Here is an 11,986-nt window from a genome sequence, read left to right as displayed (position 1 = left end):
ATTTGGAAAATATAAAATCCTTTATTGCTTAATTTCATTTCATTGTTTGTTAAAGCGCTATTGCATACAATAAAAATAATATTCCCAAGAGTAGAAGGTAATATTTGAAAAAACACCGAAGCTAGAATTTTTTAACTGACTGAAATCATAATACCCTCTGCAAGGGTATAAAAATTTTAAGTTAAAAACCCGCCTTTAAATATTTTTTAAAGTCCATTTTTTAGCAGAAACCGCATATTTGACTTGGGAAAACCTTAAAAAATTCTTTAAAATACAAATTTAAAATCCAATTATTTTATTTATTTCCTGTCATATAGATTTGAAACACACCTTATATGTAAACTCATATTTAAGGCTAAAATTTCTGCTAATCTGCATTTTTCGTAATCCAAATTAAAACGAATTGGGCAAAGAGGGTTGGATTCCTAGACCAATAAGAATTAAATTTAAACAATGAAATTATACATTTTTCTTGGTGTGTTTTATGAGCCTCATAAATTTATACGGTTTTTCTTATTGTTTATTACAAAGCCAGTCAAATTAAGGTGAAATACTTAAATCGAGTCCTAAAATTTAGTTTATTTTAAAATTTCTTAAACCATTTTGAATGCATATTTTCGATGGTATTCTCCTTTGACTCTCATAGCCAGTCCTCACTGTGGCATTGCCATGCGTGTTTGCCGTATAATTATAATCGTATCATGAATATCTGCTTTATGGCGTCGATCCGCAGAAATTATCTCGGTGCTTCCAGAAACAGCGCGAATGTCCAGATCCAGGGAGAGGGTCCACGTCCACATCCACATCCACGTCCACATCCACATCCAAGTCCACATCCATGCCCATGGAGGTGGATACAGGGGCGGTGTATCCCGCCAAGGACACACCGTTAAATGCGGACAATTGCCGGCGGGGCAGCACAAGAAAAAAGGGGAGTAAATTGTTTAAAATTATCACATACTAAAGACGCCGAGAGGATGCGACGGAGACAAGGAGACAAGGAACCCAGGGACAGGAATCTCCCCCGAATCCCCCGAAGACGAAACAAATCACATTATTAGCCGCCGTCGTTGTTGCACGTTATTTTTAAAATTTTCGTTTCGTTCGGCCCCCGTTTGATTTTAGGCGCCAAGTCGATGTCGCCGGCGTTTGGGCTGCAAATTGTGGCGACACGTCTGGAGCGTGGCAGCGGCATTCAGCAGTACACTGCACGAAAAATGGTGAAGCATGTTAACTCACATTTGGAAGAAATATGAAGGGGGCCCACACCAATGAGGTGCCGAAAAGAATGCAAATAATACTTTTATTCCGGAAATACCACTTAGTTATAAAAACGTAGATATAAAAAATCGTATCGAAAACAATTCTTTTTTACGATATCATGACACAGTTATTTATTTAAAATTGTAAAACATTTGACATAAGGTAGACCAAAAATATTTGTTTGCTATCAAAGTATTATTTAAATAATATCTACAAAAAAAAACTTTTCCAGAAAATATTCTCTATTGAATAACATTTATCTTTTAACAATAAATTTTTTATCCATTTTAATATCTGATAAATTTTATCTGTTTCGTAATTGCTATTTTAAAATCTTTTAAAAATATCATAAGGTGTATCTTTAAAATTATAAATTCGCCCTAATAAATATTGACCTTTATCGAGTATGTACTTGAGTAATTTCTTTGAGTGCACACATTCACACACATGAGCAGCCGAGATAGAGATACAAGATAAGAGAAGACGCCAGACAAAAAAAAAGCAACTACAACAACGATGCCGACGAAGACGCAGCATCGCACCTACACTGAAAGAATTTGATCTCTTAAAGCACACATATTACAATCTACATTTCATAAAAGATATGTTTATATCTTTTAGATACGTTTCCTGGTAATAAGTATCTTTGGCCTTGAATTGTAAAGATAATTATCGATTCTCTTGTAAATCATGTGCGGTTTTTGCCAGTGTATCACTGGCTCTGCCGCTACGATGCCAACAGATATCAAGCACGTCTCAATCTCAATCATTCAGGGCCGGGCTCCGGGAAAGGTTTACGTTTACGTAGCTGCCGCTGCCGCTCAATTAACAATGAAAAGTCGGTCTGGTACGTCATAATATATTTTTATCTGATTACCTGGCTGCGGTGCGCACTAAAGGTGGAACTCAAATCATTACCGATAGCCAAGAAAATTGTATTAAAAAATGATAAACTTAAATCGATTTGTTTATGTTTATGTATTTTTTTAAATTTCAAGATCATAATTAAATAAAAGATTGTAAATTTTTTAATTTTTCATAAAATTGATACAAGTTAAATATTAAGGTTGTACCTACAATGATGTATTAGAAATAAATTCTAAAAATCTGACTTGTTAAAATATTTCGATAAAATATACTTATATCTTTCCAGATTTAAAACTATCGTATAAGGAGATCCTTGGGCCGTGTCACGGGCCCACCCACAGGAAGCTGAATGGCAGACAGTGGCGCCGGCCGCCAGGGACCAAATGGGAGCCAGGTCCCAAAGATCCGACCGATCCAGCAGAATCGTGCGTTAGTCCGACCCGTCCCGACATACAGATATTGTATCTTTGTATCTGCGGCCAGGCGACTCCAAGGCATTGGCATTGTTTCTTCTGGCTGTGGTTGTTGCTTGTGGTCTATGTAATTTTTCGCGTGACTCCCATGTCAAGATTTGATCTTTAGCAGATCTCGCTGGTCTGGTGGCGTCAGTCTCCACGTCTCCAGGTCTCATCAATGCGACGCCGCCCGAGTCCCGACTTAAAAGCTTCATTAGTATGGGAATTACGCAAATAAATTGTAAAAGCCTCAACTGTGGCTTGAACTAGACCCAAAGAGCATTAGTTGGCTAAGAAAGAATTTTATAAAAATTAAAACTTTCGAATAAAGTATGATATAATCTAAATTGTTCCCTTTTCCCTTTAAAACAATTCTTTTTTTGTTAACCTTTCTTCAAAAAACATTATTTTTTTTAATTTACAATAAAAAATACAATTTTTTTGTTATTCTAAAATCATGCAAAATATTTCAAAAATAGTTCTTAATATGCGGCTTCTTTTTTAAAAATATATCAAGTGCCACGTCAATTGAGTTTTCAAATGACCACTTATCGATGACAGATTGCGCGAGTGGCAATCGAAGTGCGAGAGCGTAACAGCTGATTCGCAGCACCTGCCACTTATCGATAGGCACTCGAATCCAGATGTGAGAGAACTTTTGCGTTGTTTTGGCCAACTAATTGGGCCCTGATTCTACCTGCTTTTGCCACTCGGAGCCGGGGACTGTGACCCTGTTCGGTGGAGCCTGGCCAACGGGGTCGAATGGCGCGCAATGTGCTCGAGAGCAGCCTGCTGGGCGCCGGCTTCAGCATCATTTTTCAGGTGAGCGCGAATCTCTATCCGAATCTATTTTGTGTTTTTACCCAGTACCTCAACGTATGTACCTCTATTACTCATCATCCCGGCGACGTGTTCCTATCGCCCCGCAGATACTGTGCCGCATCCTCACCTTCGGCATCAACGCGTACATCGTGCGACATGTGGGTCGCGAGGTGCTGGGCATCATGAACGTGCGGCTGCTCCTCCTGGAGAGCACCCTGCTCTTCCTGTCCCGCGAGGCCATCAACCGGGCGGCCCTGAGCGCCAATGCCCAGCAGGGCGACCGCTGCTCCTGGGCGCAGCTGATCAACCAGATGTGGCTCACGTAAGCATCCGGGGATCGGGTTATTAGTGGGCCCACCGTGTGGTTACCTTCGAGGTGTTCCCCTTGATGTCCTGTGAAAGTTTCACCTTCCTATTATTTGCCGTTTCAAAGATATGATTGTTTTTCTGCTAACAACTGAGTTTTGTGGATACCTGGTTACATTCCGAGTGGGATATCTTCCCCATTAAGTATTTAAATTCTAAGATTCGAGGATTTAAAAAATTTATGAGGGATTCTTTGTGAAACGTATCGAGATTTTCTTCATGGTCTCTAAACGATATCTAATTTTTATGACACTACCACACCATTTAAAAACAATTTTTATAAAAGTTAAAAAAAAAATCCGTCTGACCGAAGCGAAGATATGGCGATGCTATTTTTTGTTTAATTAATTTATAATTTTAAATTACGTGTGGTAAAAAATAAATAAAAATACTCCAAAATTATTATTTTTGTCAAGCTTTCAGATAAAAATAACACCCATAATGGTTCCAGTGCAAAATATAGTCCAAACTTGAAAAAAAATATTTCATTCGCGGTTTTCTGCAAATCGGCATTTTTAATCTTAATAAAAAAAAATAGTATAACGTTCTATACAACGAAATTTCATCACTAGAATTGGTTAGAGGAGTATTAATATTTTTTAAAGCTTGCTACTCATTCTATTCCCTCACTTGTTTGCCCACTAAAATATCCCCTTCCTTGCAGGGTGCCCATCTGCGCTGTTTTGTGTGCTCCTTGCCTGTACATCTGGCTCAATTGGCTGTCGGCGGTGGACGCCATCTACGCCTCGCAGTACGAGTTCGCCTGCTATGCGGTGGCCCTGTCCTGCGTCCTGGAACTGCTGGCCGAGTCGGCGGTGTTTGTGGCCCAGGTCTTTTGCTTCGTGAAGCTAAAGATCCTGCTCAACACGCTGCACATCCTGGTGCGTTCGATCATCTTCCTGTGGATCGTCACCGGCGATCGCAGTGCGGCGATCAATGCCTTTGCCATTGCCCAGCTCTCCAGCGCTGTGACCATTGTGCTGGGCCAATATGGCTTCTTTTACTTCTACCTGAAGGGATTCAAGGATTTCGTGGCCCAGCAGGCGAGGAAAAAGCCGGTGCCGCCGAAGGCCTGGCAGGTTTCCCTGTACGAGCACATGGATGACTTCCCCTTCAAGCGGCTGAACGACTTTCTGCCCGGCGTGATGTTCAATCCGAATGGGAAGCACCTCAACCGGGAACTGCAGACGCTCACGCTGAGCTTCGTCAAGCAGGGCGTGCTGAAGCAAATCCTCACGGAGGGCGAGAAGTATGTGATGTCCGTGTCGCCGGTGCTGAGCTTCGGCGAGCAGGCCACCTACGATGTGGTCAACAATCTGGGCAGCATGGCGGCGCGCTTCATTTTCCGCCCGATCGAGGACAGCTCGTACTTCTACTTCACGCAAACGCTGTCGCGCGACATCAAGCTGGCCAAGCAGCCGCAAGAGCGCGTCCGCCAGGCGAGCAGTGTCCTAAACAATCTCCTTCTGGGCGTGAGCTCCATTGGCCTGATTGCGTTCACCTTTGGCCAGAGCTACTCGCATCCGGTGCTGCTGCTCTACGGCGGCCCAGACTTTGTGGCCGGCGGCCTGCCGCAGAGCCTGCTGCAGTGGCACTGCCTGGCCATCTATCTGCTGGCCGTGAACGGGATCAGCGAGGGCTACATGTTCGCCACGAACACCAGCCGGGATATCGACAAGTACAACTACCTGATGGCCATCTTCTCGATCAGCTTCCTGGTGCTCTCCTACATCCTGACGGGGATCTTTGGCCCGGTGGGCTTCATCTTCGCCAACTGCATCAATATGCTGAGCAGGATTCTGTACAGCACCTATTATATCAGGCATCAGTACCGACCGCTGTCGCTGGATCCGCTGCTGGGCCTCTGGCCGGGAAAACTCTTCGGGGGCACGCTCTTCCTGGCCGGCATCGTCTGTTATTGGGTGAGTATTCTCTTCAGGATTATGGTATTTATTTCCTAATTTATTCCCTCTTCCTACAGTACCAAAGTTCTGGCCTTGCCACACACCTGGGCGTGGGTGTCCTGGCTGGGCTGGCCTGCCTGCTGTCCTGGGCCCTGTCCCATCGGGATCTGGTGCGTCTGGCCTGGCGCTATGGGCGTCGCATCAAGATCGAGTAGGGGCCTTGCCGTTCGGTTGAGTTTCCTCGCCTCCCTCGCACCGAAGAACCGCCATGAAACGCACAGTTTGAGAAATTATCACATATTTATACATAGTTGACAATTGTAAATTAATTCCGAAATTAAGTTATGTACTTATTGAGTGTTTGTAGAGCCTTGATTGCTTATTTAACGTTAAGACATGCATTAAAAGACAACGATTACTGTTTACATGTGAATGTTTTAATTACAAGAAATCAATTGTTGCTAACTACAGCACAATAGCTGCTTTTGAAACATATTTCCCCATTTAATTAAACATATTTTGTTATCTTAAATTTCTGATTCTTTTTTTTCTTTGTCTTTGAAAGCATTCCAACTTTTTCAGAATTACGGAGTACAAAATCTGCAGCCTCTTATCAGAAATATTTTGGCCTTGTTTAGTTTTGAATAATTATCATCAATTTTTGCTACTTACAGCTCAATCTCCGCTTTCGAAACACAATTCCTTATTTAATAGTGTTATCTCAAAAGCTATTATTTATTTTTAGGGGCTTTTTAGAAGTAATGAAGAAGAAAATGTGCAGCTTTTTATCAGAAATATGTAGGCTTACATTGTTTCGAGAAGAAATAGCTCAATTCAGTACGTTGTTAAACTTCTCTAAGATTGGTTGTTATTAAAAATGCTGAGGCTGGCCCAATTCCTCCTGAGCCTCCTTGTCCTGGATTTGCAAGGATCATTGGGGGATACTCAGGACAATAACCGAACCGTTTGTCTACTAAACGATCCTCCTAATCAATGTGGGCAGTTCTGCCTTACCACCCTCCAACCGATGACCGATCTGATTTCCGAAATCAATGCAAAGTTGAATGGAATCCAAGGGGCACAGCAGTCTATACAGATAAAACTTGCGGCGGTGGAATCTGGACTGGAGGACCAAAGGACGCAAATTGATAGGATTCCCACGAAAGAGGACTTCGAGTCAAGACTTAATGAAACAGAAGCCCAACTTATGGAGGTAAAATCCGAAATGAAAGACCAATTTGATTTGCTGCAGATCAGGCTGGAAGACCAGAGTGAAGCTCCCAGAGAACCCAGCCTGAATGAAACAGAAAATCAACTTGTGGCTGTCAATTTCGAAGATCTTCTCAAGACTGGACTCACTGAAGTTCTAACAAAAATACAAGAGTACCAGGAAGCCGCCCAAACCAAGCTGGAAGGTCAACTGCAGACATTGGAGACCAAATTGCAGACTCTTCTAGAAAACCAGCGAGCTTATTTTCAAAAAACCGTTCTCGAAACGCTCGAGAGAGTCTCTTTAAGCATCCCGCCGAACTTTGAAAAAATCGGCCATAGGTACTTTTATATAGAAAATAGTACTAGGCTTGATTTTTATTCGGCAGAAACCAGATGTCGTCAGTTGGGAGGTTACCTGGCGGCGATCCAAAACCAAGAAGAGCTGAGTGCCCTAACAGCAAAACTGGATAAAGATACCAAATACTGGCTTGGCATTAAGGGTTCGGAATGGGAATTCGTGTCTGTTGCCTCTAAGGCCACAGCTACGTTTTTGAAGTTTGCGATTCAAGAGGGTTCAGATTATTTCGATGGGGTCTATCTATTCAATGGAGAAATGTATAAGCCTTATGATTTAGATGACCTTTATTTCATTTGCCAAGCAGATAACAAAGTATAGATAAGAAAACTTTTTATATTTATATTTTATTTCTGTGTTTTGTATAGCTAAAAACTGTAAAAAACTTTAAAAATAAAACATAAAATCATGAGTACACAGAGAAAAAAAAATACCAAAAATGGTCATCATTCGGGTATTTTTTCATATCAATTTTGGTCCCATATGTGGTCATACCAAAAGTATATTTTCGAACATACCAAATTGGTATTTTCGAACATATGAATGTGGTATTTTTCATAATAGATTGTTATGCGCACATATCAAATTTTGCTACAAAATTTTGTATTGTATTTTCTCTAACTCAGAAAAGCATTCTGCCACGAAAAAAAAAATGTGGGCATGGCTCAGAGGCCGAGGTGCTAGGTCCTGATATTATTTTGTGCTCGGGGGAACGGGGTTCAAATCCCGCTCACAACACAACACAACTTTTTTTTTTTTATTAGTAATCTTATCATATTAACTTTTTACCACAATTTTGTTCTTAATATTGTTAAGGAAATGTTAATTATGCGCCTTAAAAACTTTTTACTTTCTCTGCCTTAGCCGGTTTTGAACCGGGGTCCTCTCGCATCAGAGTCGGATGCGTTACCTATTGGGCCATCGCGACAAGTTACACGCGAGTATATTAGCTAAACTTGAATGTAAAATTAGCTCTGCTCAACTTGTAAGTGTAACCACAGCATATAAAGCGTTATAATACCATTGTATACCAGAAATACAACAAAAATACAACTTTACAGCCATACTATTTTTTCGAAGACTTTTCGATGCCCCATTTGATATGAAAAACATATCAATCTTTGAAGTATTCATATTAATATGTTACGGATTCATATCAACATGGGTAATTGTTATGATTTCGTATCATATTGGTATGAATTCGTATTACATTTATATGGAAAAATTGATATGTACAAATTGAGGAGACAATATCAATCTGGTATTGTTCCGTTTTTTTCTCTGTGTAATGAATTCTTTTATCGATCCGATAAAGTGTATTATTTAAATATATTATTTTAAAATTACATGATATTTGCATGTTTTTCGGTTCAAATGGATGGTAGATGGTGTAATGACTTCTTCCCATCAGTTAAACACGGTTGAAATTTTTGAGAATTATAAAACTTCGATTCCCATTAATATATAGATACTGAAAACTCGATAACTTTATCGATCCGTTTAGTATTCAATTAATTTTAAGGGTATTTTGTATACTTTCAGTATATAAATACCGAAAATCCCTGGAAGAGTGCGAAAGTTATCGATTACACTGCGACCGAGCGCGCAAGTAATTTTTGTTTTGTTTTGTTTGCACCGCTTTCCGAGGACTCACCGGCCACCATGAAGCGAACCAAGGACGAGGACAAGGAGGAGGCGCCGGCCCAACCGGCGGCGCACAACAGCAGCGCCGGCAGCAACGGCCACGAGGCCACATCTCCGGTGGCCACCAATGCGCCGGCGACGGCGACCACTTCATCCGCAGCCGTTTTGGATGCATCGCTAACCGGATCCTCCGTCCGCACGACGGGTCGCGTCAAGGTGAGTGTCGCCTGCATGCCCGCAGCAAATGCATCCCTCCAGCTCAGCATCCCACCATCTCCTGCAGAAACCCAAGCAGGTGTACGATCCCTCGGACAACTATGTGTCCCGGGCCAGCAGTAATCGCAACTCCCTCGGCGGAGCAGCCGGCTCCTTAGCCGCGGCCGCCGCCAATGCTCAGTCACCACCAGCCAGTGCGACGGCCAAAGAGGCCAGCGATTCGCAGGACTCCACACCCAGTCCGGCCGTTTCCGAGCAGCAGCAGCAGCAGGCGGCGCAGAATCGCAACTTCGACACGTGCCAGAAGTGTGCCAAAAGCGAACCCAAACGCGGTTCCGGCCACAAGAGCAACTTCCTCACCTGCAAAGGATGCATGCAGAAATGTAAGTATAGCCCAGTTTTCCAGTTTCCTCATTCCCTGCCTTATTCCCCTAGAGAAAATAAGAAGAAACCCTGCATTTTTGTCCTGTTTTAAAGTCCTGGTTAAAAGACTTGCATAAATGCACTGAGAAAAAAAGTGCTTATTAAAATCAAAGTAATAAAAAATGAAAATATCAAAAACGAAATACTATTATATAGTATTTATAGGAAAACGTTATAATGTATGAAAAAGTATAAATACCATTTAGCATTGTCATGAAAAATGTTCTATATAACCCACTTTAAAACCATTTTATGCAACCAGTAATCCCAGATAAGATCAAATGTTTGTAGCAGGTAGAAAAATAAGATAGTATACCTACATAAAGGTTCCTTGATAGTATGCAAATTATTGGGTTAATAATTTAAAAATGTGAAATCTTGACATCTCATTTTGTGATATCATAATTTCATTTATTAATAAAAACATTATTTTCGTATACTTACTTGTTCGCCAAGATAGTTAAAAGATAATGCTGCTTACATAGAGTTCTACTCAAGCAAAATGTGTGTCAATTAATATTTATTCAACTTTTAACAGTTTTCTTTTTTGACATCGGTACTTACGTCATATATGACAGAATACAAAACCAGTTGAGTAGTGATTTATAGGATTTTTTTAAAACGAAGTTTTCGGTTTTAAGGTCATAACTGGCAAAATATAACAGTTGAATAGGTATTCTTTCGTCTAAAACATAGCTGTATGTTATAAATAAATATCTAATAAATATCTCCCGCTTTCGCCTTTCTTCCAGGGCACTTTCCGTGTCTCCCAGTTCACTTCCAGAACCAAAGCATGGCCCGCAAGAAGTACAAGTGCGAAAAGTGCCGCTACTGCCAGGTGTGCAACGTGAGGGGCCGGGATCTCGCCATTTGCAGCTCCTGCGTGGAGGCCTACCATGCGGACTGCAATGATCCCACCATCAAGCAGAGCAAATCCGTCGACACAAATCCCAAGTGGAAGTGCTTCCGATGCGAGGCATCCGGTAATAGCGGTAATAACACCAGCCCGTCCAGCGAGGAGCAAGCGGGGGGCAGGAAATCGAATGCGAGCCGCGAGGAGCAGCCGGCGGTGCCCAGGAAATCCAATGCGGGCCGCAAGAAGCGCGTCCAATCCGATCCCACCGGTCAAGAGAAGCCGGCGAAGATTGAGAAGCTGGGCAAACGCAGTCCGCCACTGAAAACTGACGAGAAAAGAGAGAAGAGGGAGGAAAAGAAGGAAAGCAAGGAGGAGAAGAAGGAGGAGCTGCTGGAACAACCAGCTGAGGTCAAGGTGGAGAAAGTCGAGAAGCAGGAGGAGATTGAGCCTGTGCCGGAGAATAAGAATCAGCCGGAGCCCAATCAGGAAGCGGAACCCTCGCGCCTTTCGCCACCGCCACCTGCAGCTGCCGGCAGTCCCGTGGACATTAAGTGCCAGCCCGTTTCCACCTGGTCCGTGGAACAGGTCGTCGGCTTTGTGGCCAAGCACTATCCAAAGGAGGCGAACGTGTTCCGCTACCAGGACATCGACGGCGCCTCCCTGCTGCTGCTCACCCGCCAGGATGTGATGAACGGATTCGGCCTGAAGCTGGGACCGGCGCTGCGCGTCTTCGAGCTGGTGATGTCCCTGCAGAGTCGCTCCGATGACGTGAGACTCGCCTGGTTCGAGTAGCGTCCCCACCACCTCTTTAGCATCTAACACCACTGTAATTTTAATTTAATACTCTCGTTTGGAGCCCTCGCTCATCCGGTCGCAACCAATAAAGCTTATATTAAGTCTTCTCTTCTGCCGGATGACTTCAATTTCGTTCCAGTTTTTAAGATGTTTTTTTCTGTAATCCTACACTCTTGCAAATGCACATACTTTGTAAATGATATCTGCTAGATTTGCAAAAAATAATACGACTTTTATTTAAATACCTCTTAATGAGTGGAAAGCCAAAAGTTTCGCAGTTTATTGACGGGAATTCGTCAAAAAGGTAGATAAACCCAGGCACGTGACAATTTTGTGGGCAATGGGCCTCATTAAAAACCATTTGGGACGGTATCATAAAAAAGATACGAGCATTTAAGTATGTCGACTCAGAATTCGGCACTTAAGATAGTTTTAGTCTTAGAAATTCCGAGAATATACTTAGCATTTAAATATTTTTTTCAATAAATCAAGAAGTAATTCACTTTTTATATTGTTTCCGTTTTAACTTTATCTGCTCCCAAATTAAAAGCCTTTCATTAATTGTCTTATTTTTATTTAAACAAAATGACAATATCTTGAGAGTTGCGATGACTCAAAATGGAATCATACTTATAACGCTTGGCGAGTAATTCGACTTTCGTACAAATATTATGGGGGAGTCCAAAAATAAACAAAATGATAATAGGTGAATGCACATTCGATTAAATAGTATAGGGACGCAAGAAATCCTATTTAGTTATTATTATCCAAACATTGCTATTCTTTTTACAAAAAAAAAGGGAATTGT

The 11,986-nt window shown here is 41.8% G+C and overlaps 3 protein-coding genes across 4 annotated transcripts; all 3 read left to right on the top strand.

The window, feature by feature from the left end:
• The first annotated feature begins 3,207 nt into the window (after positions 1–3,207).
• Positions 3,208–6,102, top strand: LOC108065716 (man(5)GlcNAc(2)-PP-dolichol translocation protein RFT1). Its single transcript, XM_017153842.2, has 4 exons — positions 3,208–3,407; positions 3,515–3,729; positions 4,438–5,695; positions 5,755–6,102. The coding sequence occupies exons 1-4, from the start codon at positions 3,348–3,350 to the stop codon at positions 5,890–5,892; spliced, it is 1,671 nt and encodes a 556-aa protein (XP_017009331.2). The 5' UTR covers positions 3,208–3,347; the 3' UTR covers positions 5,893–6,102.
• Positions 6,103–6,554: 452 nt separating this feature from the next.
• On the top strand, positions 6,555–7,565 carry LOC108065463 (uncharacterized). The gene has a single exon (XM_017153461.2). The coding sequence runs from the start codon at positions 6,555–6,557 to the stop codon at positions 7,563–7,565; it is 1,011 nt and encodes a 336-aa protein (XP_017008950.2).
• A 1,272-nt stretch (positions 7,566–8,837) lies between these two features.
• Positions 8,838–11,685, top strand: Lint-O (L(3)mbt interactor in ovarian somatic cells). 2 transcript variants are annotated; one of them, XM_017153791.3, is made up of 3 exons: positions 8,838–9,104; positions 9,172–9,487; positions 10,280–11,685. In XM_017153791.3, the coding sequence occupies exons 1-3, from the start codon at positions 8,907–8,909 to the stop codon at positions 11,173–11,175; spliced, it is 1,410 nt and encodes a 469-aa protein (XP_017009280.2). In that variant the 5' UTR covers positions 8,838–8,906; the 3' UTR covers positions 11,176–11,685. The 2 variants fall into 2 exon arrangements, with proteins under 2 accessions (XP_017009280.2, XP_070074369.1); XM_070218268.1 differs by lacking the exons at positions 8,838–9,104; positions 9,172–9,487 and adding an exon at positions 10,082–10,200.
• The last annotated feature ends 301 nt before the right edge of the window (positions 11,686–11,986 follow it).

The sequence above is a fragment of the Drosophila takahashii genome, chromosome X (assembly GCF_030179915.1).
Source record: "Drosophila takahashii strain IR98-3 E-12201 chromosome X, DtakHiC1v2, whole genome shotgun sequence".
Lineage (NCBI taxonomy): Eukaryota > Metazoa > Arthropoda > Insecta > Diptera > Drosophilidae > Drosophila > Drosophila takahashii.
Note: the sequence above shows the minus strand (reverse complement) of the source record. Positions and strands in the feature narration are given on the sequence as shown.